The 27,504-nt window shown below is 47.4% G+C and overlaps 3 protein-coding genes across 4 annotated transcripts in view; all 3 read right to left on the bottom strand.

Moving 5' to 3' along the window:
• LOC132399578 (prostate-associated microseminoprotein-like) overlaps positions 1 to 2,851 on the bottom strand; it is a 3,258-nt gene extending 407 nt beyond the window's left edge. Inside the window, exons 1-3 of the mRNA XM_059980089.1 lie at positions 2,533 to 2,851; positions 1,864 to 1,972; positions 1 to 11 (exon numbers count right to left, since the gene is read on the bottom strand). The exon at positions 1 to 11 is cut by the window's left edge and continues 407 nt beyond it. Of these exons, the coding sequence (XP_059836072.1) occupies positions 1 to 11; positions 1,864 to 1,972; positions 2,533 to 2,671 (259 nt within the window). The 5' untranslated portion in view covers positions 2,672 to 2,851. The remainder of the gene's footprint in view (positions 12 to 1,863; positions 1,973 to 2,532) is intronic.
• Positions 2,852 to 5,202: 2,351 nt separating this feature from the next.
• On the bottom strand, positions 5,203 to 12,060 carry jtb (jumping translocation breakpoint). Its single transcript, XM_059980087.1, has 6 exons — positions 11,991 to 12,060; positions 10,271 to 10,454; positions 8,080 to 8,120; positions 6,366 to 6,451; positions 5,827 to 5,906; positions 5,203 to 5,609 (listed from the first exon to the last, which is right to left on the bottom strand). Exons 2-6 carry the CDS (start codon positions 10,387 to 10,389, stop codon positions 5,453 to 5,455), a joined length of 483 nt encoding a protein of 160 aa, XP_059836070.1. The 5' UTR covers positions 10,390 to 10,454; positions 11,991 to 12,060; the 3' UTR covers positions 5,203 to 5,452.
• An 11,159-nt stretch (positions 12,061 to 23,219) lies between these two features.
• LOC132399580 (cyclic AMP-responsive element-binding protein 3-like protein 4) overlaps positions 23,220 to 27,504 on the bottom strand; it is a 39,271-nt gene continuing 34,986 nt past the window's right edge. For both annotated transcript variants that reach the window (XM_059980091.1, XM_059980092.1), the window contains exons 9-10: positions 24,787 to 24,883; positions 23,220 to 23,998 (exon numbers count right to left, since the gene is read on the bottom strand). In XM_059980091.1, coding sequence (XP_059836074.1) covers positions 23,688 to 23,998; positions 24,787 to 24,883 — 408 coding nt within the window. In that variant the 3' untranslated portion in view covers positions 23,220 to 23,687. The remainder of the gene's footprint in view (positions 23,999 to 24,786; positions 24,884 to 27,504) is intronic.

The raw sequence follows: 27,504 nt of genomic DNA, 5'->3' as shown, positions 1-27,504 counted from the left end.
GTTTCTGTACACTGGAGGAGAAAGGCGGCGGTGGTGAGATACTATGCCGACCACTGACACACCGACTGCCATTTCCTCCCATCACAGATCCACAGCGTCAGACACAGAGTGAATCTCCCTCCACACCTTCCCATCACACACTCCCGGGGTCAGACACAGAGTGAAGCTCCCTCCACACCGTCCCATCACACACTCCCGGGGTCAGACACAGAGTGGAACTCACTCTACACCGTCCCATCACACACTCCCGGGGTCAGACACAGAGTGAATCTCCATCCACACCGTCCCATCCCACACTCCCGGGGTCAGACACAGAGTGAAGCTCCCTCTACACCTTCCCATCACACAGCACCCAGCCAGGAAGCGGCGTGTGGAGGGTGTGACCGGGGAGATGTGTATACACCAGTGGTGATGGGAGGGAAGTTGTGGGAGAAAGCCGGTACTGGGGACTTCCTGTCCAATAGCACCATTCGTATCACGGTTGGGACCACAATTTAATGTGATTGGAGGAAAGCAAAGGTGGGGGATGATGTCAGTGGAAGGTGTGTGGAACATGCCGACAGGGGTGGCAGTAAAGGCAGATGCAAATAAAGCTATAGAACAGTCAGGCTGGTCATCCCACAATGTTGGCCAACCTTTAAACTGACTCTAAAATGAATCAAATCCTCCTTATGTAATCCTCCATTTTTTTCCATCCACGTGCCTGAGCATCTTAAATGTCCTCAGTATATCTGCCTCTGCCACCATCCCTGGCAGTGCGTTCCTACCACTCGGTGTTAAAAAATACCCATGCAATCACTTCAAAAATTTGCCCTCTTGTATTAGTTATTTCTGCCCTGGGGAAAAGTCTCTAGCGGTCCAGCCTCTATCCATCATCTTGTACACCTCTATCATGTCTCCTCTCATCCTCCTTGGTTCCAAAGAGAAAAGCACTAGTTTGCTCAACCCCTCACAAGACACGCTCTCTAATCCAGCCAACACCCTGGTAAATCTCCTCTGCACTCCGTCTGAGCTTCCACAGCCTTCCTATAATGGGACGACCAGAACGGAATAAAATACTCCCGTATGGTCTGAGCAGGGTTTTATAGAGATGCAGCTGTACCTCGTGGCTTTTGAACTCCATCCCGACTACTGAAGGCCAACACGCCATACGCCTTAACAACCCCAACAACTTGGTCGGCTGTTCTTGCCCCAGAACTTTCACTCACTGTATTCCTTGTCTGATCTGGTCACTGGGTCAGTTTCCTGAACCCTGGCGTTTGCAGAGGTGTTTACAGGAATTCACTGTCAAAAGGATGGATACCGACTCTCTCGGTCTTTATCCCACAGGTTGGATTCCAGTGAGACGATGAGTTTGAAAAACTTACACCGACCCGAATATAGGCAGAATCCTCCGGGATAGTTGCGAGTGTGGGATGAGGGGAAACCCGTTTAAAACAGGATGGGGAGAACTGTCCTCCCCCTAGAAGTGACGAACCACGGAACTCGCTCCCACAGGAACTCAACGGTTGAAGCCAAAACATTAAATCCGCCCAATAAGGAACTGGAATTTGTCTTTAGCCATACAATAGGTAGCTGAACGCCAGTCTCTTTTCCTCACTACCGTGCGGGTTCCCCGGTTCCTCCCACATTCCTAAGACTTACGGGGTAGTTGTGGGCACCATGTTGGCACTGGGAGTAGGGCGACACTTGCGGGCTGCCCCCAACGCACTTCGGACTATGTTGGTCGTTGACGCAACGACGCATTTCACTGAACGTTTCGATATAAATCAAGTCTTTAATCTCTCTTTATGCTTAACTAAACCAAAACGACCCTGCTCAGCTTGGGGTAGAGACCGGCCCGGTTACCCGCGGTACACTCACTTGTCACAGCAACCGACGCCGAAGGGGTCGAGGCAGACGCAATGGTAACACTGATCATTCACCCAGGTGTCCCCGATCTCCAGCCGGGCACCCCTGTGCTCGCAGATGGCTGCGGAGAGAAACGACATCAGCGGTGGTGTGAAGGTGGAGCGGGAGGGGGGGTGGTTGACGGAGTTCCGGGGATCGGTGGGCCGGACGGTGCAGCCGAAACCAGCGCCGCACCCCGGGATGCCGGCATCTGAGCCCGCAGGGAGGGTACGAGATTAAGTCCGGACATTGGTGTTTGCTCCTACAATGCCCCTCCACCCTTCTCTGTCTCTGTAACCACCTCCCACGGCCCCTACATCCTTCCCCGATTCTGTTTCCCCCTCCTGCCCCTACATCCCTCCCTGTCTCTGTAACCCCTGCACCCCTATCTCTGTAATTCCCTCCGACCCCTCCCTATCTCCGTCCTGGGCTGCTTCGCTCCGGAACTCAATCCCTCCCTCCGTTCTCTCTGGCCTCGGTTTGGAATCTAACCGGCTGTGTTCCGAGTCTCCAGGAAGTGTCACCCTGGAATGGGGAGAGCTCAGCCCTGTAGACTGGAAGGTGTGGTGATTCTTTGTGAACGCCCCAAGAAGGGGGTAAAGAGTTCTGCCCCCCCCCCCACTCCGTGAGAGACAACCGCACCTTTTGCGTTGAAGAAGCACTCTCCAGCTCCGCTTGTGGACGCCGGGAGCAGGAAGAACATTAGGCACAGAGATGGTCCCATCGTCCTCATCTCGCTACGCGTGGATAACTCCCGTGGGCTCCGGAGGTCCCGTTTCATATATACCCCTCTCCCCCCACGTCACCCTGCGTCTGGCAGGGAGATAAGGCACAGCCCCTCCCCCGTGTTGTTTACCTAGCCCGGATCCATTGACCACCGACTGACGAGGTGCCTTCGTCAAGCTCAGGATCTCCATCCCGTGGCGCCCCCTCCCCACCCCACCCTCCTGCTATCTGCCAGCTGGTCGCCGTGGAGAGGGTAGTGCTTATGCGCAGACAACTCCGGAGCAACCCCCGCCCCCTACCCCCCATTCGCCAGGCGATGTACGGCAAGATCCCACGGACAGGCACTGTCCATCAGCAGTGAGAGTGTTAACTCGATCGCTGATGGTTCAGATCAGAGCGGCGCTCCCTGACTTCAGTTTCTCACACACCGCGGTCGCCCTCCCCACGGAGCGGTGCTGCAATGAGCCCGCTCCCCTAAAGGCAGCTCCTCACACAGCAGCGCTCCCTCGGCAGTCACCCTAGCCCACCGTGCGGTGCTGGACCCCTAACACGAACCCGGGACCTTGCGGACTGACCGCGATGCGTGCGCGCCTGCGTAACCGGACAAACGGCCGGACCCACCCCGCACCCAACGCCAGCAGCTCCCTCACCAGCGTGGGGCAACTCCCCTAAGGGGAGTAGCTGAGATTTGATAAAGGAATGGATGTGGACTGGACAGCGAGCTGCCTCATGCGGGTTCGATCCGACCACAGGCGCTGTGTGTGTGTGTTTGTGGGGAGGAGGGGGTCAATACAGTTAGTCCCAGAGAAAAAGCGGAGCCAATCCGCCAGGTGCCCCGGTTACCTCCCTCATCCCAACCACATGCGGGCTTGGCAGGTTAATTTCCCGGCTTCGTGTGTGGGAGAGGGGGGAACGTGGGGAAAATAAGATGGTGATGTTCCACGCCTCAGGCTAGTTAATCGAGACTTTGTCCTGTGCCACAATAACTCGCACCGCCTCCGCACTCAACAATGAGGCGAGTCTGCAACCTGCAATTTCAGGGGCCACTGCTGGAGCTATCGTTATCCATGTTTGCCCACCGTATTTGTCCTCATAAGGACAAGGCACATCTCTCCGCAGTGACGTAAACGGAGCAGGCGCTGGCCAAGAGAGATAGAGACACCCATCAATCACATATCCTGTGTTAACTTCCTGGCACAGTCCCATCACACACTCCCGGGGTCAGACACAGAGTGAAACTCCCTCCACACTGTCCCATCACACACTCCCGGGGTCAGACACAGAGTGAAACTCCCTCCACACTGTCCCATCACACACTCCCGGGGTCAGACACAGAGTGAAACTCCCTCCACACCGTCCCAGCACACACTCCCGGGGTCAGACACAGAGTGAAACTCCCTCCACACTGTCCCAGCACACACTCCCGGGGTCAGACACAGAGTGAAACTCCCTCCACACTGTCCCATCACACACTCCCGGGGTCAGACACAGAGTGAAACTCCCTCTACACTGTCCCATCACACACTCCCGGGGTCAGACACAGAGTGAAACTCCCTCTACACTGTCCCATCACACACTCCCGGGGTCAGTCACAGAGTGAAACTCCCTCCACACTGTCCCATCACACACTCCCGGGGTCAGACACAGAGTGAAACTCCCTCTACACTGTCCCATCACACACTCCCGGGGTCAGACACAGAGTGAAACTCCCTCCACACTGTCCCATCACACACTCCCGGGGTAAGACACAGAGTGAAGCTCCCTCTACACTGTCCCATCACACACTCCCAGGGTCAGACACATAGTGACACTCCCTCCACACCTTCCCATCACACACTCCCGGGGTCAGACACAAAGTGAATCTCCCTCCACACCGTCCCATCACACACTCCCGGGGTCAGACACAGAGTGATTCTCCCTCCACACCGTCCAATCAGACACTCCAGGGGTCATACACAGAGTGAAACTCCCTCTACACCTCCCATCACACACTCCCGGGGTCAGACACAGACTGAATCTCCCTCCACACCTCCCATCACACACTCCCGGGGTCAGACACAGAGTGAAACTCCCTCTACACCGCCCCGTCACACACTCCCGGGGTCAGACACAGAGTGAAACTCCCTCTACACCGTCCCATCACACACTCCCGGGGTCAGACACAGAGTGAAACTCCCTCCACACCGTCCCATCACACACTCCCGGGGTCAGACACAGAGTGAAACTCCCTCCACACTGTCCGATCACTCACTCCCGGGGTCAGACACAGAGTGAAAATCCCTCCACACCGTCCCATCACACACTCCCGGGGTCAGACACAGAGTGAAACTCCCTCTACACCGTCCCATCACACACTCCCGGGGTCAGACACAGAGTGAAACTCCCTCTACACCGTCCCATCACACACTCCCGGGGTCAGACACAGAGTGAAACTCCCTCCACACCGTCCCATCACACACTCCCGGGGTCAGACACAGAGTGAAACTCCCTCCACACTGTCCGATCACATACTCCCGGGTTAAACCTCTTCTGTGTGTGCTGAAGACAGTGCACATTCAACAAAGTATAAATCTGTTAGCCAAGAGAGGCATTGTCTGGGTTTGTATTGTAGGTTAATGTAATATTGTCTCTGTAATGGGCACACAGTCCCGGATGCCTATAGTGGACTGATAGCACTGGCCCATCTGCAGGTACAAGTTCCACGTGAGCCAGGTCACACTGGCAGTGTCTGTCAGGTTTTGAAGAGTCTGTCTGACAGTCATCTCCCTGTGCATGCCGCGTATTCCCACCGGGGGGAGGTCACCTCTCCTGCCCCCACACTCCCGCGTGGAGGGCCTCAGATGGACTCGATCTGCTTGCGGACTTTCTCAGAGGCGAGGCGATCGAGTGCCCTCTGGCGCAGGACGACCAGGGCAGCAAAGAGAATAGCCAATGAGATCATGGTGGCCTCGAACCGCCAGAAGAGAGTCTCCTCCATCAGGGCCGAGCGGCAGCTGTGGGTGGGGAGAGAGAGCAGGTAGTGAGTGGACAAAGCAGTTTGTTTTGTCAGAGGGTTGGCTCAGCGTGGTGGAGGGAGGGAAGATGGTGGGGTGGGTGTGAGCGGTTAAGGGCAGAGGAGACGGATGGTTCATTCCGTTGGAAAGTTGTCCACACACCACAGAGGGTGGGAGTGGGCTCTCGTAGTGAAGGTTGGGAGGGGCACAGCCTTACCTTTTGTACTCCTCCTTCTGCGACTCGGGGCAGTTAATCTTCATGGTGAATCCAGTCCTGACACAGGCTGGTTGCGTTTTCTGTGGGAAAGTAAAAAGGTGGAGCTAGCAGGTAGCTCACAATGTTGGGGGAGGAGGGGAGGTGAGGAGGGTGACGGGACTTGGGTAGGGGATGGGGAGAAAGATGGAAGGGAGAAGGGGGAGGGGTATGTTGGGGAGGGGTATATTGGGGTGTGCTGGGGAAGGGTATATTGGGGGTTCATACTGGGGAGGGGAGATGCTGGAGGGAGAGGAAGGGTTTGGCAAAGAAGGGCTAGGGGGGTGTAATGGGCAATAAAGTTCTTTGAGGGGAGAGTAACCTGATCCCAGCTCCCTCTAACCTTCTGCACTGTGCAGATAGTCCCCCAGGGTCCTCCTGCCCCACTCCCTCTCTAAACCCACTGCCTGCTCTCCACATTCCTCTGCCCCTTCTGCCTCCGAGTGGCCTCTCACTGCCTGCCCCGTCTGCTCCCTCCCCAGCTTCCCCTCAGCAGGACTCACCATCTCAAACTGTGTACACTTCGTGCATTCACCGGCCACCACGAACTGCTCCGTTTGCCAGCATGGCATGGCTGTTGGCGTACTGGCTGTGAAGAGAGGAGGTGGGGGTAACATCAGACCCTGAATCCAGATCACCAACAGGCTCTTCGGCCCATCTCGTCCGAGTTGACCACCTCAGCTAGTCCCATTTGCCTGTGTTAGCCCCGTATTCCTCCTGGTTTGTAACCATACTTGCCTTGATCACTACACGGGCTGTTCACTCTGCATCTAAAATAGTTTCTGTATGAGAAAGTCGCTTCTCAGATCCTCTTTAAACATTGCCCCCTCACCTTAAACCTGTGTCCTCTTGGTTTAGACTCCTCTATACTGGGGAAAATACGATGTCCATACCTACGCCCCTAATGATTTTATAAACGGCGATCAGGCTACCCCTCGGCCTCCTACACTCCAGTCTCTTCTCATAACAGTAATGCAATGCGGAGGATAGATAACTATTTTCCACCATTGGTAAGCCAAAAATTGCAGTAATAGGATGAGGATGCAAGTCAATACTCAAAAATCTTGAAATAATACCAAAAAATATCTTTCCAATATTTCTCCAAAGAAGGGCAAGACCAGAACATATGAGTCAAAGAGGCTACTTCCGAATGACATCTATCACAGATATCTAGCTTCAGCTCGTCAGATGATTGCATTTGTTACATTAATGGCCAGAAGATCCATTCTATTTAATTTGGAAAGAGATTAATCCTCCTACTACATTCCAAGGGTTTTCCCATTGGAATTTCTTGGTTAGACCTAGAAAAAAATCAGAAGTGTCACTTTTGACCCTTCAGTCAAATTCGAAGAAACCTGGAGACCATTTATTCAACACTTTCATATGATGTAACTTGACCTTTTCTGAATCCTTTTTATTATCCTTAAATATTTGGATAGAGCAGCGGAGTTATTGGCATTATTGATTGTATCCGTTGTAATATAATGGCCTAGCTTTGTTTAGTTTAAATTTTTTTTGATTTCTAATTTGGAGTTTTTTTGTGATATGTTCTTTTTCTATCATGTTATCAAGAGTTTGGGAGGCTTAGTCCATTTGTGTTATCTATAGATTATACTCGTATACACTGATTACTAACTATGTATTCCCAATCTCTGTATTACTGTTGTTATTATGCCTACATATTTGAAAATTAATAAAAAGACTTAAAAAGAAAGTAACGCAATGCAATTACAGCTCAGGGCATCAGAATTCAGTTCAATTCCCGCGCCACCTGACCCTGTGACCACGTGGGTTTCCTCCAGGTGCTCTGGTTTCTCCCACAGTCCAAATATACATCAGTTAGTAGGTTAATTGGTCATTCTGTGGTTAGGCAGGGGTCGCTGGGTGGCATGGCTCATTGGACTACCAAGGCCTGTCGCACATTGCATCTCCAAATAAAATAATAAAAGGCCCCCCCCCCCCACTCCCAGTCCCAGTAACATCCCTGTGAACTTATCCCACACTATCCCCAACTTGAGGACAGCCTGGTTGACTAGAACGGCACACAGTACTCCAGGTGTCCTGTACAACTCTAACGTGGCATTCCGACTCCTAGACTCAGTTCTGTAACTGATGAACGCTACAGACACAGAGGGAAGTTCCCTGCACAGCCCACCCTTCCACGCACTCAGGGCCCAATGTGATAGTTGTCAGTTGTAGAGCCAAGAGGTCACATACCTGACTCTTTCACTTCATTCACAGTCAGCAAGTCAGCTAACCTGGAACACAAAAACATGGGGGATGTTCGAGTCAGTCATCGGGATCAGGCGGCTACCCTGCACCACCACAGGCACTCATCTTATAACATAGCAACACACACAAAATGCTGGAACAGCTCCAACAGGCCAGGCAGCACCTGCAGGGGAATAAGATCTGCACATCTGTATTTTGCACTATTACTTTTTAATACACATTTTGTACTCTTTCACATCTCAGTGCTTACATTTTGTATATATTTCTGACTGAACAAACTTGAAACAATAATTCCCTTCAGGGTAAATAAAGTTTTATCTTATTTTATAATCAGTCATCAGGCCAAGACCCTTCATCAGGACTAGAAAGGAAGGGGGCAGAAGTCAGAATAAGGAGGTAGGGGAGGGGAAGGAGGACAAGCTGACAGGTGATAGGTGAGACCAAGTGGGTTGGGGGGGGGGGGGTGAGATGAAAGAAAGACGCTGGGAGGTGATAGGGCTGAAGAAGAAGGAATCTGATAGGAGAGGAGAGTGGAACATGGGAGAAAGGGAAGGAAGAGGGGAACCAGAGGGAGGAGGTGATAAGGAGTGAGAGGGGAACCAGAATGAGGAATCGACGAGAGAAGGGGAGGGGGAGAAATTACTGGGCTAGAGTAATCGATGCTCATGCCATTAGATTGGAGGCTACGCAGATGAATATGGGATGTTGCTCCTCCAACCTGAGAGGGGCCTCACTGAGGCAGCAGAAGCCATGGTGTTCCTCAACGTGCTCGGTTGTCCCTCCCCAAGCTCTCTGTTGCTGGGACCAGATGCTTTGTCCTCTTCAGAGTGGACAAACAGGCTGATTCAGTTTTCTTTCCAGTTTAGAAGTGTTAAATCAAACACAACAAATAAGGTCTCAGTAGGGAAGGTTGTGAGATGTCACTAGAGCGAGAGTCTGAAACAATGGGACTTAGCTGCAACATTAGGAGGCTGGTCATTGATAATTTCTTCACATGCAGAGTAGTGTGTCCCTCAACGTTCAGAGTAAATATATTTATTTAGAGATACAACATGGAACAGGCCCTTCCGCTTACCAACCCTTCTACTTAACGCTAGGCTAATCACAGGGCAGCATCAGGTTCAGGAACGGTTATAAGCCTACAGCCACCTGACTCCTGTACCAGCATTGATTAACTTCACTCACCTCAACACTGATCTGACTCCACAACCTATGGACTCACTTTCAGAGACTCTACAACTTTACTATTCGAGTCATAGAGCACTATAGCATAGAAACAGGACCTTCGGTCCATCCAGTCTGTGCTGAACCACAAATCTGCCTAGTCCACAGCCCCCCATGTCCCTCCCATTCATGTACCTATCTAAATTTCTCTTAAGTGTTGAAATTGGACCAACATCCATCACCTCCGCCGGCAGCTTGTCCCACACTCACCCCATTATTTGTTTATAACAGGACAGTTTACAAAGACCGATTAACCTACTAACTTCTGCCTCTGGACTGCGGAGGGAGGGAGCTGGAGCACCCAGAATGGAGCTCCACGGGGAGAACGTGGACTTGTTACAGAAGGGGCCGGAATTGAACTCTGAACTCCGATGCCGCAAACTATTAGTCGTATCACGTTAACCGTTACACTACACTGGGATTCATTTTCTTGCAGAACAAAGAAACACAACAGAATCAATGAAAAACTACACACCACAAACAACTAAAGGAGACAAACCGTGCAAATACAATAAAAAAATAATGGTGTGAGTGTGGAACAAGCTGCTGGCGGAGGTGATGGATGTGGATTCAATTTCAACACTTAAGAGAAATTTGGATCGGTACATTCTCCCCAGGTGCTCCCATTTTCTCCACATTCTGCAGAAGTACAGAGTACAAGGACTGCAGCCATGTTATGTTGGTGCCAGAAGCAAGGCAACACTTGCGGGCTGTTCCAGCACATCCTTGTCCAAGTGATCCAAGGCCCCGTGAAGAGGCAATGAGATCACATGCGCCGGGACTAGCTTAGATGGGCATCTTGTCCAGTATAGAGAGGATGGGCCAAAGGGCCTGTTTTCTGATGTGGAACCCCCTGTCTGGTCCTGTTTAGTTTTCTTTTCCAGGTGAGCTCTACGGGGGAACAGCAGAACAGTGTTGCACCACAACTGAGGCTCGGGACTTTACAACTCACCGGATATTTAACATGAAGAGACAGAGAAGTGTTATGAAGAACCCCCGGCTGGTGTGTCTGCAGCAGCTAATGAAACTGGTCCCCTCCAGGGGAACCAGTGGCTCGCAGCTCAAAGACATGATTCCAGGAACTTGGCTGCACCTTGAGTTTGTGAAGCGCCTGAAGTAATAGGCAGAGAGCGTTCCTGTCACAGAATAAAACTTCGTTACTGGACTCTCCATCATCACCTCCCCTATACATTGCACACTCCTTTTCTCTCCCTGCCCCATGCCTACAAACTCTGACACCTTCCACATCACAGCTCTCCTAGAGTACTCAGAGAGTGGGAGAATCCAAAGGGTGGATAAAAGAGAATATAGATGGGACACCAGGGAGGGGATTCAGAGTATTGAACAGGGACAACGTGGTGTAAAGGGGATGGTTAAAAGGTATCGTGGGGAAGAGAAACAGCTGCATTTTGGAAGGGGGAATGAGGCAGTCCTACATTGAGTTCAATGCTGACTGGCAACTCCTGCGATGCTGCTGGTACCGAACTGTTATCAGTCTCTGCCGTTCCTTTGGGCTCATCAGTTGTGTGGAGAGGGGGTGCTTGCTACATGGGCAACAGCTTGCTCCTCATATTGTAATGCCCAGGCTTATGTATCTAAAAGGCTAGGACACAATATCCATGGTCAACACTGACCGACGGAGGCCTTGGACAGAACAGGTGTATTGAAGGGGATGAAAGATAGACATTGACGGGGGTATTTTTTGAGGAAAGGACTGTTCCCTAGATATCTCAAAATCTTCCCACCCCAACCTACTCCTGACTGGCTGTATGGGAACTGTCCTTCCCTCTTCTGCAGAGAGTGATGCGGACAGCGCATCTGTGGATGTGAACTTACCACTATTCAGGCCATTTACAGCGACGGGTGCGTAAAATGGGCCCGAAGGATTATTGGGGACCTGAGTCACCTCAATCACAAACTGTTCCGGCTGCTACCATCCGTGAAACGGTACCGCAGCATTAAAGCCAGGATCAACAGGCTCCGGAACAGTTCCTCCACCAGGCCATCAGACTGATGAATTTACGTTGAAACAATTGTATTTCTAAGCTATATTGACTGTTACTTTGTATATTTTACTGTATATACATACCATTCATTATAAATTACTATAATTTGTACATTGCACACTCAGACGGAAACGTAACGTAAATATTTTTACTCCTCATGGAATAAATAAAGTCAATTCAATTTAACACCCATCCCCAGGACTTTCTTTCCTTTCTCGGACCATTTCCCACCCCTTCCCCGATACTCAATCCTTTTCCTCCTGACTCTTCTACCCCCACCCCGTGGGACCTCACCAGCTCACCCCGAAAGACACCTTTCCCCCGTCTTCTCTCTACCCCCTCGATCCTCAATCCATGGGCCCTCATCGTCTCACCGCGGGAGATTACGGCCCACCTCCCCTCCTTTACTTCATCCCCCCCCGCCCCAACTTTCCCTCCTTCACCAGGATTTCCCCTCCCAAGACCCCGCCCATCGAAACCACCCATCCTTCGATCCCTCCCCCGGATCCACCCCCACCTTCCCCTCAGTCTTCCTCTCCTTCCCCGCTCCCCGACGTCCTCCTCTCCTTCTCCCCACCGCCTGGGATCCTCTCTCGTCTCCTTCTTTCCACCCTCCACCGGCGTCCTCCGTTCTTTCCACACAAGCCCGATCCTCCGCCGCCTCACCGTCACCAGTCGTCTCTCCGCCGCCATCTTACTGCCTCAGTCGAGAAGGCGACAAAAGCGGAAAGAGCGGCGCCGGGGGGAACAGAAGGAGCGAGGCCGCCAGCACTAGCGCCGCCTGCGGTGGAGGACCGGCCGCAACACCGGGCCCTGATGGAATGCAGATGGCCACTCGGCCCATTCAGAGTACCCTACTCCCCTAAAATTCATAAACATTTCGCTTGAAGTATTATTTCAGCGTCGTTTTGGATGTTCACATGCAATCTACTCTCTTATGTGTTTTCTCAAATTCTAATTTGGTACATGAAAATAAATCCTCATGAAGTTGTTTTGAAAAGACAGTTATTTATAAACAGAAGGTATTCTGCAGATGTTGGGAATCCAGAGTAACACACATAACATTCTGAAGGAAATCAGCAGGTCAGGCAGCATCTATGGAGGGAAATACAAAGTCGGTGCTCCTGGTGAGGCCTCCTCTATTAGTGAAACCCAGAACTACTTTGTCGAGCATCCTCACAGTAGAAAGGATTTTCATTTTAATTCTTCCTCTCCCGATTCCCATTCTGACATGTCTGTCCTTGGCCTCCTCTACTGCCTCAAAGAGGTCACTCTCAAATTGGAGAAGCAAACATCTCATATTCCGTTTGGGTAGCCTCCAACCTGATGGCATGAATGTCAATTTCTCTAACCTCTTGGTAATTTCTTCCCTCCTTCCTTTCTTTTTATCTATTCCCCATTCTGGCTTTCCTCTCAATCCTTTTCTTCCCCTCACCTGCCCATCACCTTTCATTGATTCTTCTGACTTTTAATGGCAGTCAGCAGTCCTACTTAAAAGTGCATTACTGCCACTAGCTGGACCGGAGTCTGGTGTAGAAAATTGGGAAATAAAACCCTTACTAGTTCTTTATCAAATGAAAGCTAAATTACCTCAAAAGCTCCATCGATTGTAAATAATGAATACTGTAAATAATGAATAATAAACAATACTGTGAATTAAAGTCACTTCCTTAACTTTGTAAAGTTGTTAACTGAAAACTATCAGCCCCCAAAGCTGGTAGTGCAGCCTGCATTTGCTTTCTTTCAACCTTGTATGCTTCACATTGAAATAGAATGTGTTCGACTGTTTCATAACGATGACAACACCTACACCACAGAGTGATGTTTTCCTACAAGATGTAAGGAATAATTAAGCACAGGATGCCCAATTCTAAATCGTCAATATAATTCCTTCCCTTCTCCCATCAATCCATCTGCAAAGGTGTCTCTCCTTATGCCCATTGTCCCACAAGTCTTGCCAGAATCCCCTAATTCTTAGCCCCACTAACTCCTTCGCTTCTGATTCGCTCAGTGGAAGATCTATATCCACAAATGAACTTTCAACAGCCTTTTTGGCCAAACAATCAACCCGCTCATTCCCCTCGACAACTCTATGTGCAGGGACCCATAGCTAGAGACATGTAGACCAATACCTTGAATATGAAATGAAGTTTGATGAACTTCCAGCAGTGAATCTGACCTACTGCTAGAACGACCCGTTTTAAGACTAGTCAAAACTGGAAAAGAATTTGAACTAATTATAACTTTGCAAGGACAGATTTCCTCCAGCCACTGTAAGCCCAAAATGATGGCAACCAGTTCTGCATTACACACTGATAAATAGTCAGCAAGATGTTTCTTTATTGGTGCCTGTAATTCAAGCAAAAAACAGCCATACCAACATTCCCTGTTAAATTATCTTTTGATCCATCAGTAAAAATGGTTAACACATCTCAATAATTTTCTTTAACATATCGATGAACCAACAGACTCTTGGGCATATCAGAATCCTTGGACTTTGTTAAATCATGCAACCTAAAATCAACTAAAGCTATTGGAAAACACCACGGTGAGGTTACTGAGAAAGCGACAGTGGGCCATATTGTGTAATCCAGCAAACCCATACTCCCAGCGTGATGAGAACCCAGCCACCCAAACTAAAAACACTCCCCTTGTGATGTTCCCAACAGTTTTTCAACAGGCCTTTAACAGAGGGTGATCGTTCCTCTGTCCCCTCAAGTTAACCCAGTATGTTAACAACGTCATCCCCCACAACTGTGAGGGTAATTGTCCCATTTCAACCAGCGCAGCCGAAACAGAAGACGACCTTACTGCACCACAACACAGTCTTAAAGCCTGAGCTTGTATCACATCCGAACTCTTTAAACTTGAAAATGGTGCTGATCCATAAACCACACAGCCATAATCAAGAACCAATCTAATTCAACAAATGTATATAGTCAACAGAGATTTTCATGTCGCACCCCAAGAATACCTAAAGATAGACACCTAAGGATATTTAATGCCCCTTTACATTTGTCAATTAAATTACTGATTTGGTGCTTCCATGCCAAGTAACCTTACCACTGACACTTCTTCAAGAGTTTGACTGCACAATTTCAAATTAAGCGCAGGTCTATTGATCCTCTTTGTAAGAACGTATAATTTGTGTTTTAGCTACTGAAAGCTTGGTGGTGGCATCCATCAGTCTCAAGAGACCATGGATCTGTGCCTGGAGTTTCCAGGGTGCAGGCTTGGGCAGGATTGTATGGGAGACCGGCAGTTGCCCAAGCTGCAGGCCTTCCCCTCTCCACGCCACCGATGTTGTCCAAGGGAAGGGCACTAGGACCCATGCAGCTTGGCTCCGGTGACATCGCAGAGCAATGTGTTGTTAAGTGCCTTGCTCAAGGATACAAACACATTGCCTCAGCTGAGGCTCGAACCAGTGACCTTCAGGTTACTAGTCTGATGCCTTGCCCACTAGGCCATGCACCAACACTGAAAGCTTAAAACCCCATTTATTTGCCACTGTTCGATGCTATTGATAATTGCACCCTATATACAGTTCAATGGAAAGTTCTACCTCTATCATCTGCAAAATGTGATTTACCCACCCTAGTACCTATCTCAGAGAAAATAACATTAATCATAATAGCGAACAATAAAGGGCTACAAACACTGCCTTGTGGGGTCCCAGTCTCTATCTCTTAGAAGCTCAAATATACTTTTCCTACTCTTACCTGCATAGACTGTCCAAGTAAAAGACTCAGAAAAAATTGTACAGCATTCCTCTCATTCCTAATTTCCATAATTTAATCAAAAAACCCTCCCTCCATAGCATATCATATGCATTTTCTATATCAAAAAATACTGCTATTACAACTTATTTATTTAGCTGTGCTTTCCTAATATCATCTTTCAAACATAAAACTGAATCCAATGTTATTCTGCCCTTCGGAAATCCTCTCTGATAAAATGCTTTTCTTGTCCAAAATATAATTCTTCACCTCACTCTGGTTCCCCTACTCCTTTTTTACATGGTCCGCTCTCCTCTCCTATCACTTTTCTCCTTCAAGCTATCCTCCTCCACCTATCACCTCCCAGCTTCTTACTCCATTTCCACCTCCTCAGCCACCTACCTTTCCCCTCACCTTGTTTCATCTTTTACCTGCCAGCTTGTTCTCCTTCCCCTCTCCCAACTTCTTAATCTTGGTTCTGCTCCCCTCCGTCCCAGTCTTGGAAAGGATCTTGGCCTGAAATGTCAACTGTTTATTCCTTTCCATAGATGCTGTCTGACCTGCTGAGCATTTTGTGTGTGTTATTCAGTCCATTTCTTGGTACAACAACCTTGGAAGCTCCATTGCATCATTCCCTTCCTCTCCGTCTTAGTGGTTGCTATGGTAATTAGCTATTGCATCACGGGATTCATGGACCAAATGGGTTCTTCATGCAGAGATGAGGTGATAGCACCTTGGGTCTTGGTCCAGTTCAGAATCAATCAGGTTTATTCACTGGCATATATTGTGATTTTCGTTGTTTTGCAGCAGCAGTACATAGCAATATAGAATTTTAGAAACTATAAATGACAATAAGGCTCTCCATTGGTCAAGGTCAGCATAGATGTTGTGTATCTGCTGTCTACATGATATACAATCCACTAACCAAGCCACAGCAGTTACGATATGGAGAGCCAGCTGTTCCCCTTGCAGCAGGCTCCCATAGAACATTACAGCACAGAAACAAGCCTTTCGGCCCTGTTTGGCTGTGCCGAACCATTTTTCTGCCTAGTTCCACTGACCTGCACCTGGCCCATATCCCTCCATACCCCTCTCATCCACGTACCTGTCCAAGTTTTCCTTTAATGTTAAAAGTGAGCCCGCATTTACCACTTCATCTGACAGCTCATTCCACACTCCCACCACTCTCTGTGTGAAGAAGCTCTCCCTAATGTTCCCTTTAAACAGGCAGAGACCAATGCAGTTTGGTAGCAGTGGCATCGCAAGAGGTGCAAGTCAGTGTTAAGCTCAATGTAGGACTACCTTAGGGTCTCCAGCTCCAGATTTTCCCTCGGGGTTTACTCCCGAAGCCTTCCTCATGAGTGGGTAGAGCTGCAAGACAGCGGAGGTTTGAGTGGTTTCCCTTCTCCTAGATGAGCTGCCAACCACGGCTGATGATCCCCATCTGCCTGAAGTGACTGGTTTGAAGGTGCCAGTAACACACCTTTGCCCCTTCTCCTGTCAGTAGAAACTGTTCTTCTGGACTTAGTAGCTAAACAGCACATGAAGACCAGGAGTTGGACTTGGTTGTCAGAAGCTATTTGAGATGCACGCCTTTGGGAGCATTTAATAGGTAGTGGGAGCTCATCCCCACTACCTCCCCCTCCCTCCAACTATAATAACTCTAAAGAATCAAAATTACAATAAGAAATATATACATATAAAAATTAAATTAACTAAGTACTGCAAAAAGAGAGCATAAAAAGAAAAAAAAAACAGTGAGGTAGTGTACATAGGTTCATTGTCCACTCAGAAATCTGATGGCGGAGGAAAAGAAGCTGTTCCTGAAACATTCAGTGTGTGCCTTCAGTGTGGTAACTTCTACTTTACAAAAAGACCACTCGACAACTTGATGGCCAAAAGAGCATCTTTATCTGGGACGGCAAATGACAATTACAAAACAGAGGCTTCCAGGTACCTCGTGCGGCATGGGCGGAGGAACCATATACAATGCACACTGGGAGTGAAAAGAGTGGAAGTAAAACCCCGCCACCCCGGATCCAGCCTCTCGTTACCAACAGCTTCCTGATTAGTATTAACCTACTTTTAATAATACTCACATTAGAAGACTTCACCCCCTTTAAAATCCAACATTCCCCAAATATAGAAGAACTGGGAAATAAAAACAGTGGTATCATTTGTGACAGGTTACCAATACAAAAACACCTTAAAAAAAAACATGGCAAATTCAACATTCAATCTAATGACAAAAAAAACTATCCAGTCAAAGATTCAGTCTGTCAGGAGGCTTGCGAGGGCACTGCGATCTACGCACTACCCTCGGTGACCCAGCAGGCACCGCTGGTGAGGATGTTTTCGGTGGATCTGGTGTTGGGGACATGGGAGGGGTCTGTGTGTCCACATGAGAATGTCCATACTCTTCAGGGGACTCTGCTCCCTCTGCCAGTGTCTCTCCCTCTGGCAAAGTCACTGGTGGACATGCTTCCCCAATAGTCTGTCTCACCATTGGAAACTCCATGGAACTGTCTGCCTCTGAGCCGGAATCATGACGCAGGCGCACATGGTCCTGATGTCTGCAGAAAACATGTTTTGGGCCGAGACCCTTCGTCAGGACTAAAACATCAACAGTGCTTCTCCTTATAGATGCTGCCTGGCCTGCTGTGTTCCACCAGCATTTTGTGTGTGTTGCTATTCTTAAGCAGAGTGGTCCAGTCTCCTATGTTATTAAGCTGACTGATGGACGTGTTTTCCACAGACATCAGGACCATGTGCGCCTGCGTCATGATTCCAGTTCCCTGGAGTTTCCAATGGTGAGACAGACTACTGGGGAAGCATGTCCACCAGTGACTTTGCCAGAGGGAGAGACACTGGCAGAGGGGGCAGAGTCCCCTGAAGAGTATGGACATTCTCATGCGGACACACAGACCCCTCTCACGTCCCCAACACCAGATCCACGCAAAACATCCTCACCAGTGGCACATTACAACCTTCAGGATCCTGTGCCACCTCCTTGATGGTAGCAATGAGAAAAGGGCACGTCCTGGGTGATGGGGGTCCTTAATCATGGATGCTGCCTTTTGAAGATATCCTGGATACCAGGGAGCCTGGAGCTCGTGATGGAGCTGGCTGAGCTTACAACACTCTGCGACTTTTATTGATCCTGTGCAGTACCCCCTCCCCATACCAAATGGGGATCCAAGCAGTCAGAGACCTCAGAAGTCAGAGAACAATCTGGTGAGTCTTTACGGGTGGAACTGAGGAGTAAGAAAAGTATGTTCACATTAATGGGGCTAGATTACAGACCACCCAACAGTCTGCAGGATTTAGAGAAATCACAGGCTGTTGCAAGAAATATAAGGTTGTGACAGTAGGTGATTTAACTTTCCACATATTGCTGGGACTCCCATACTGTAAAAGGGCTGGATGGGAAAGAGTTTGTCAAATGTGTTCAGGAACATTTCCTTAATCAGTACAGAAAAGTCCCAACAGGAGAGTAATATGTGATTTGCTATTACAGAATGAGACAGGGTAGGTGACAGAGTTTCGTTTTGGGAAACGTTTTGCATCTAGTGTTCATAATGCTGTTAGTTTCAAAGTAAATATGGACAAGGATAGGTCTGCTCCTTGGATTGAGATTCTAAATTGGATGAAGTCAAGTTTCGATGATATCGGAAAGGATCTGGCAAGTGTGGATGGGGACAGGCTGTTTTCTGGCAAAGGTGTACTTGGTAAGTGGGAGGCCTTCAAAGGTGAACTTTTGAGAGTACAAAGCTTGTATGCACCTGTCAGAATAAAAGGTAAAGATAACAGGTGTTAGGAACCTTGGCTCTCAAGAGATATTGAGGCCCTGGTTTTAAAAAAAGTAGATGCACAGCAGGTATAGGCAGGCAATTATTTATGGAGTATAAGGAATGCAAGAGAATGCTTAAGAAAGAAATCAGGAGGGCTAAACAAAGGCATGAGGCTGCCCTAGCAGACAAGGAAAAGGAAAAATAACAATGGATTCTGAAGAACAAAAGGATTGCAAGGAACAAAATCGGTCCTCTGGAAAATCAGAGTGGTGATCCACGCGTGGATTGTAAAGAGATGGGGGAGATCTTATATGCATTTTTTGCATCTTTATGCAGGAGATGTACAGAGTCTACAGTGAGGCAAGGCAGCCGCAAGGTGATGGACCCTGTGCAGATTACAGAGGAGGAGATGTTTGCTGTCTTGAGGCAAATTAGGGTGGATAAATCCTCAGGGCCTGTGGGAGGCAAGAGCAGAAATTGCAGGGGTCTAGCAGAGATATTTAAATCATCCTTAGTGACAGGTGAGGTACAGAGGATTGGGGGCTAGCTAGTGTTATTCCGCTGTTAAAGAAAAGCTTTAAAAATAAACCAGGAAATATTAGGCCAATGACTTTGACATCAGCAGTAGGAAAGTTATTGGAAGGTATTCTAAGGGACTGGATATATGAGTATTTTGATAGACATGGACTGATTAGAGATAGTCAACATGGCTTTGTGTGAGGTAGGTCATATATAACGAATCTTATGGAATTTTTTTTGAGGAAGTTACCAGGAAATTACAAGGCAGTCTACATGTGCTTTGGCAAGGCCTTTGACAAGACAAGGTCCTGCATGGGAGGTTGGTCATGAAGGTTCAGTCACTTGACATTCAAGATGAGGTAGTAAATTGGATTAGACATTGCCTTTGTGGGAGAAGCCAGAGAGTGGTAGTAGATGGTTGCCTCTCTAGCTGGAGGCCTGTGACTAGTGGAGTGCCACCAGGATCGGTGCTGGGTCTGTTATAGAGTGCCTATAAAGCATATTTGCCAAGAACATTGAATTACAGTGGATTTAATTTGGCTTTTTTGACACTGATCAACAGAAAAAGACTCTTTTGTCTCAAAATGAAAACATCTCTACACAGTGATCAAAATTAATTAAGACTATAAAACAAAATAACCCCTTCATAATTACTCACCCCTTCAAGTCAGTATTTACTAGATGCACCTTTGGCAGCAGTTACAGCCTGAAGTCTGTGTGTGGAGTCTGTCCGAGTGCAAGTCGATGGTTTTGGCATAGTCTAGATGGGTTGAAGGGCCTGTTTCCATACTGTACTTTTCTATGACTCCATATAAAAGCAGCGCTTCCAGCAGCAGTCCTGATAACTTTGGTGTTTGTCTACGGTTCATATGGATCCATCCATCGCAGAGCATACTGAAGTAGCACAAGGTAGAAACATAGAAAACCTACAGCACAATACAGGCCCTTCAGCCCACAAAGTTCTGCTGAACAGGTCCCCGCCATAGAAATTACTAGTCTTACCCATAACCCTCTATTTTTCTAAGCTCCATGTACCTAACCAGAAGTCCCTGAAAAGACCCTATTGTATCCGCCTCCACCACCGTTGCTGGCAGCCCATTCCATGCACCCACCACTCTTTGAGTAAAAACCTTACCCCTGACATCTCCTCTGTACCTACTCCCCAGCACCTTAAACCTGTGCTCTCTTGTGGCATCCATTTCAGCCCTGGGAAAAAGACTCTATCCACACGATCAATGCCTCAAGATGGATCAATAACAATGCAGAATAAAGTGTAATGTGTACAGGCAAAGTGCTGAGTTATAGGGGGAGCTTGGGCAGGCTGCAACTTTATTTTCTGGAGTGTACGAGACTGAGAGATGATCTTATAAAGGTGAATACAGTCATAAGAGGCATAGGTAGGGTGAATGAACAGTCTTTTTATCAATATCCAGGTTGGGAATCAGGAACTAGAGGGGAGGTTTAAGGTGATGAGGCAGGAGGAGATTTAATAGGAATCTGAGGGGCAACTTGCCTCACACAAAGGTTGGAATGAGCTGTTGGAGAAAGTGGTTCAATAGGTGAACATTTAATGTCAGAGAAATGTATACAATATACATCCTGAAATTCTTTTATTTTGCAAACATCCACGAAAACAAAGAAATGCCCTAAAGAATGAATGACAGTTGAACGTTAGAACCCCAAAGCCCAACCCCCCCAGCTCCCCCTCCCACACACAAGTGGCAGCGAGGCAACGTACATGAGGCAGGTACGTTATCAACCTTTAGGATACTGTTGAAAAGGTTCATGGTTTGGACCGGAAGCAAATAGGATGAGCTTGGATGGGTATTTCAGTATGAACCAGATGGGCTGAAGGGCCTGTTTCTGAGATGCATGCCTGTATAATTCCTACTCCATTCTCACCAATCTTTTCGTTCCTGTCCCAAAAAGTCCGCATCCATCAGTAAAGTCCTTCACCTTCCAGGACATCCCGTCTTCTCATTACTGCCATCTGGAAGGGGTACAGGAACTTGAAAACCACACTCAATTTTTTTTTAGGAACAACCTTTTCCCCTCCGCTATCAGATTTCTGAAAGGTCCATCAACCCTTCAAAACTACCTCACTATATGCTTTTTTTTGCACTACTTTCTTTTATCGATTTCTTATTGTAACTTGTAATTTTTATGTACTGCACGCCTGCTGCCGCAAAACAATACATTTTATGTCAGTGAAAAGTCCAGCTGACTCGGACTCTCTCTAACATACTGCTGCTGGCAAGCCTTTTGTGTGGAATGTTGACAAAGGCCATATATATTTTTAAAGTCCACGTACAAGGCATCCGCTGTTTGACCATCTCTGCCGCATGCGCGCACACCCACACACAGTATACGGTTTTCTGATAACAATAACTTATTTATCGAGCACTTTTCATAGAGTTGATGCAGTTCAAAGTGTTTTACAATGGGATAAAGTGCAAACATGAAAATAAAAGACAAAATTATATTAGTTCAAAGCAAGATTAAATAGGGTTTGAGCTGGCATTTTGAATTGTCAACTGAGTCTGCGTCCCTTACAGTTTTAGGTATTGAGTTCCACAATTTAGGAGCATAGTTATAAAAAGCTGACTTGCCAATTATCTTTTGAGAGAGATTCTTTAAATTTAAGAGACTGGCGGGAGAAGACCTTAGAGCTTGTGCAGGATTATGGAATGAAAGCGATTTTGTAATGTGCTCTGGTCCTAGACCACTGAGAGCTTTAAAAACAAATAAGAACATTTTTAAAATCAATTCTAAAAGATACAGGAAGCCAATGCAGAGTGACTAGGATGGGAGTGATATGCTCCCATTTTGTGGTTTTAGTTAAAAGACTAGAAGCAGTGTTTAAATGAGTTGAATAGATTGCTTTGGAAGGTAATAAAAATGAGCATTGCAGTAATCTAGTCTGTTCACTGTAAAGGCATGAATAAAGCTTTCTGAATCATTGTGTGTCAGAACTGGTCATACCTTTGCAATGTTTTTAAGTGTAGAAATACTGCTCTGGTCACTTTCTTTATTTGGGTTTTAAAATTGAAATCTGAATCAATGCTAAAATCCAGCCTTGAGGATTATTGGGGACCCGAGTCACCCCAACCACAAACTCTTCCAGTTGCTACCATCCAGGAAATGGCATCACAGCATTAATGCCAGGACTTACAGACTCCAGGACAGCTTCTTCCACCAGGCCATCAGACTGATTAATTCATGCCGATACAATTGTATTTCTAAGCTATATTGACTGATCTGTTGTACATCTTACTGTACATACTATTTATTAAAATTACTATAATTTGCACTTTGCACATCTTGGTGGAGATGTAACTTAAAGATGTTTACTCTTTGCATATGTGAAGGATGTAAGAAATAATATCAATTCAATTCAAAATTCAATTCAGGCTTGTTACTTCTGATTTTACAAGGGGAGCCAAGTTACTAAGTTTATCAAGTTTATTTCTTTTGGCTTTGGGATCAACCAAAAGTATTTCAATTTTATCTTCAGGAGATGGTGACTACAGATGCATAATTCTCCTTCCACTTTATTAGGAAAGGACGATCAGGGATGAAAAGGCATTCTATTCCTTTCTCTGTCCCGGGAAGGTGGGCAGAGCTTTTAAAAAAAATAAGTCTGTGCTCAAAGCACTTAACGAGGTAACAAGCTTAATGAATGGCATGCTGGAATTCTGGGAACAGGTCCTGCTGGGCACTGGAGCCCAATAACATTCTGCCTTTTACCAGAAAGAATCATCACCACCACCCCATGTAAAAATCATTCAGACCCAAGCTGTCCACAAAATACCAGGTAAGAGAATTAATTAAGACTTTGGCATTATTAAGTCCAGCTGAGAGGGCTCTTCAGAAACAGGAGAGGTTGAGTTAATGCAAATATCAAATATTTTATTTCATGTAGATATAACATTCTTATAACAAGGACAGGGGAGAGAAACAGAGAGACAGGAAGACAGTGAGGCAGCAGACACAGAGAGACGGAGAGACAGAGACAGAGACAGAGAGAGACAGACACAAAGAAAGAGCAAGCAAAAGTGTGAGAGTCAGATGGAGGGAGAATCAGATTTCAGGCAAAGGTTTGAAGGAAGTATTTGTACACCACCACAGTGAGGAATATCACGCCAGCACAGAAACTGTACAGTGTCTACTCTCCTGAGGGCAGTGCCTGACCCATTCAGCAGAGAAGCAATCACAAATTGTGTCCATGCAGCCTCTGAGTTCATTGCTACAACATCCCTATGGCCGATCGCTTTCTGCCCCATTCACCCGATGGGGATGGGGTACCAGTCAGTAGTCAAGGCTCACTAAGTCTCCAATCACATCTCGTCCGCATGCCCCAGTTTGGATGAGTCGGAATCCTTGGGTAATGGACCGTGGCCCAGAGGTTGAAGGTCAGAGGTGGAGTTGGCAGCCGTACCAGGGTCAGACGAATCCAGTGAGGGACTGACACCGTGGTGGACGACGTTGGGCACTGGTGGGAATCCGGTCACGGGGGGCATCAGCAAGTTGGCTGCAGGGTCCTGCCGCTCCTTCTGCTCCTGCAGAGCTGCGGCGTCCGGCGCCACCATCTCAGCGTGTTCTGCCCTCTGAGAGGATCCCAGGTCATTCAGGATTGTCCGGGAGATCACTGCAGAGGGAGAGAGAGGAGTGGTGATGCTGGCCTTGGTGATCCATCTAGACCAATGTATACCCTGGCAAAGGTTGGTGAAAAAGAGGGTGTCCAATGTCGTGGGAGGGGTGGCAAGGAGGGAGAACTATGCCATGGGGATGGTGAAGAGGGAGAATCGCGCTACGGGAGGGGTTGGTGAGGACAGAGAACTGTGTTATGGGAAGGGCGGTGAGGAGGGAGAATTGCGCGATGGAGGGGTGGCGAGGAGGGAGTGCCACACTTTAAGAGAGAATGCCATGCTGCTGGCAGGATGGTGAGAAAGGGATATGGGGAGAGGGCAGGAACAGGGTACTGATAGTGAATGATCAGCCATGATCACAGTGAATGGTGGTGCTGGCTAGAAGGGCCGAATGGCCTACTCCTGCACCTACTGTCTATAAAGGAGCAGCACACTCCAGGAGGGGTGGATGGGAGGGAGGGTTGTGGGAGGAGCGGCAGGATAACAATGAGGGAGGTGCAGTGAGGGGGGGATTACTGGACATTAAGAGGGAATGCCATGCTGAGTGAAGGACAGCGTGAGCAATGGCCGGCAAGGTGGGAGCAACATGGGAGAGGACGTGACAAGGGAGAACTGGAGGGGTGCTGAAGAGGGAGGAACAATGAGGAGGCAGTGCCATGGTGCGAGTTAAGAGCTCCTGAGTAGCAATCAAGACCCGCACAAGTAGGTTGGTATGTTGGTGGGGGGTTGTGGAAGTAAACAAGACAAGCAGGGCCAGGCCGGACAGTACTGTACGGTAGGTCTGTACCTCCAGTGGGTTTGTATCCCTGAGGATTGACTGGAGTCTCCAGGCTGAATGGGCTATAACTGGGGAATATCAGCAACATCAGGGAGCAGACCAGGATCTGCAGAGGCACAAACAGTGTTTTCCTATTTAATAATAAAATAACATTAATAAATTTTCCCTGAAATAATTGTCAGTGACATCCTATTGATAACATATCAATAACATATTAACAATATATCGATGCAATTACAAAGAAGGCATGGCAATGGCTATATTTCATTTTGAGCTTGAAGAGATTTGGAGACACTAGCACATTTCTATAGATGTACCGTGGAGAGCATTGTTTCCATCACAGTCTGGTATCGGGTGGGGGTGGGGGAATGCTCCGTTCAATATCGGGAAAAGTTGCAGAAAGTTGTAAACTCAGCCAGCTCCATGATGAGCTCTAGCCTCCCCAGCATCCAGGACATCTTCAAAAGGCAATGCCTCAAAAAGGCAGCATCCATTATAAAGGACCCCCATCATCCTCTTCTCATTACTACCATTAAGGAGGAGGTACTGGAGCCTGAAGATACACACTCAACATTTCAGGAAGAGCTTCTTCCCCTCTACCATCAGATTTCTGAATGGACAATGAACCCACGAACACTTCCTCAGCAATTTTGTTCTTTCTCTTTTTGCACTATGTATTTAATTTTCTCTTCATATATATATATATTCAATGTAATTTATCATTTTTTATTATGTACATGCAGTCCCTGAGTTACGAACATCCGACTTATGAACAACTTGCACTTACGAACGGCCTGCCATAAAGCCTAGTATATTAAAAATCTGTCAGCTCGAGGAAGGAGAATGCCGTCCAGCATTTTAAGTCCGATCACGTTGCCGTTAACACTGCGTTGAGTGTGTCCCATTTAACCTGTCTCAGTGCAGGTGGATTTTAGGACCCAGGGGAGCTCAGGACCCACCGCCCGTGGCTGCTGCTGAATCTGCAGTGTTTCTGTTCCATTGACGGACGCGGTAAACGAGTTAAAATTATGGATCGATAGTTCCCATCTTATGTTTATTTCACTCTGCGATGAAGAACTTGTTGCAAGTAGGGGTTGGTTCAATTGTTTTAAAGTTAGGGCAAATTTACATAACATTAAAGTGCAAGGTGAAGCAGCGAGTGCCGATGTAAGTGCTGCAAGTGATTTTCCTGAAATGTTGAAAAAAGTTATTGAGGAGGGAGGTTATTTACCAGACCAAATATTTAATGTAGACAAGGCTGGGTTATGCTTGAAGAGATCTACATTTCAAAAGAGGAAAAAAGTGCACCAGGGCATAAGGCATCGAAGGATAGGCTAACCTGTTCCGACTTACGTACAAATCCGACTTAAAGACAGACTTAGGAACAGATCTTGTTCGTAACCCGGGGACTGCCTGTATTGCAATGTACTGCTGCCACAAAACAACAAATTTCAAGACGTGCCAGTAATATTCAACCTGATTCTGATTCTGGATAATCTTGCATTGTTTCCCCTTGGAGGCTGAGGGGAGACCTGACAGAGGTTTATAAGATTATGAGAGGCATGGATAGAGTAGTCAGAAAATATCGTTTTCCAAAGGTTGAAATGTCTAATACCAGAGGGCATGTATTTAAGGTGAGAGGGGTAGGTTCAAAGTGGATGTGAAAGTTTTTATTTTCTCCCCCATACAAAGAGCAGCGGATGCCCGGAATACACTACCTGGGGTGATGGTACAGGCAGAAACATTACAGTCTTTTAGGAGATGTTTAGACAGGCAGATGAATGTGGAGGAATTGGACACTGTGTGTAGGAACAGTTATTACCCCTCAGCCACCAGGCTCTTGAACCAAAGGGGAAAACTTCACTTAATTTTACTTGCCCCATCGCTAAACTGTTCCCACAACCTATGGACTCACTCTTAAGGACTCTTCATCTCATGTTCTCCATTTTAGAGCTTATTTATTATTATTATTTCTTTAGTTTGTATTTACACAGTTTGTTGTCTTTTGCACGAGTTGAAAGCCCACTATACTTTGGGTAGATGGAGCTTGTCAGCCTGGGAAGGCAGTCCATCTAAGAGAGGGAAAACTCTGATTTCAAACCTCCGCTGCCTTGCAGCCATAGCCACTCATGGGAAAGGCTTCAGGAGTGAACCCTGAGGACAAATCCAGAGCTGGAGTTCCTAAGGCCATCCGATGGTTGCCTTCAACCTCGTTCTGGCAACTCCTGCGACGACACTGGTGTATTGACCCTTGCCCTTCCCCTGGACAACATCGGTGTTGCGGAGAGGGGAGTCTCACTGCATGGGCAACTGCCGGTCTTCCATATAACCTTGCCCAGGCCTGCGTCCTGGAGAGGGCGCAGATCCACGGTCTCATGAGACTAAAGGATGCCACACATGAAAGCCCACATTGAAGTGGCCTTTCATTGATTCTATTATAGTTATTATTGTATTATCGATTTATTGAATATGCCTGCAAGAAAAAGAATCTCAGAGTTGTATATGGTGACATATACATTGGCATTGTACCTTCATCTGAACCCTGTTCACAACACTGCGCTACAGTGGACATTGTTTTTGTTATAATTGCATTCTGTGTTGTACGATTTATAATAAAATTTATGCTGCTCTTGTGAAAGGTGTGTCTCTGATGCTATGTGCATATGATGCTATTGCAAGTAAGGTTTCATTGCACCTGTCAAATTATGTAATAGCAGAAGGCTGAAA

Source organism: Hypanus sabinus, chromosome 9 (assembly GCF_030144855.1).
Source record: "Hypanus sabinus isolate sHypSab1 chromosome 9, sHypSab1.hap1, whole genome shotgun sequence".
Lineage (NCBI taxonomy): Eukaryota > Metazoa > Chordata > Chondrichthyes > Myliobatiformes > Dasyatidae > Hypanus > Hypanus sabinus.
This window is presented reverse-complemented; position numbering and strand designations above follow the sequence as displayed.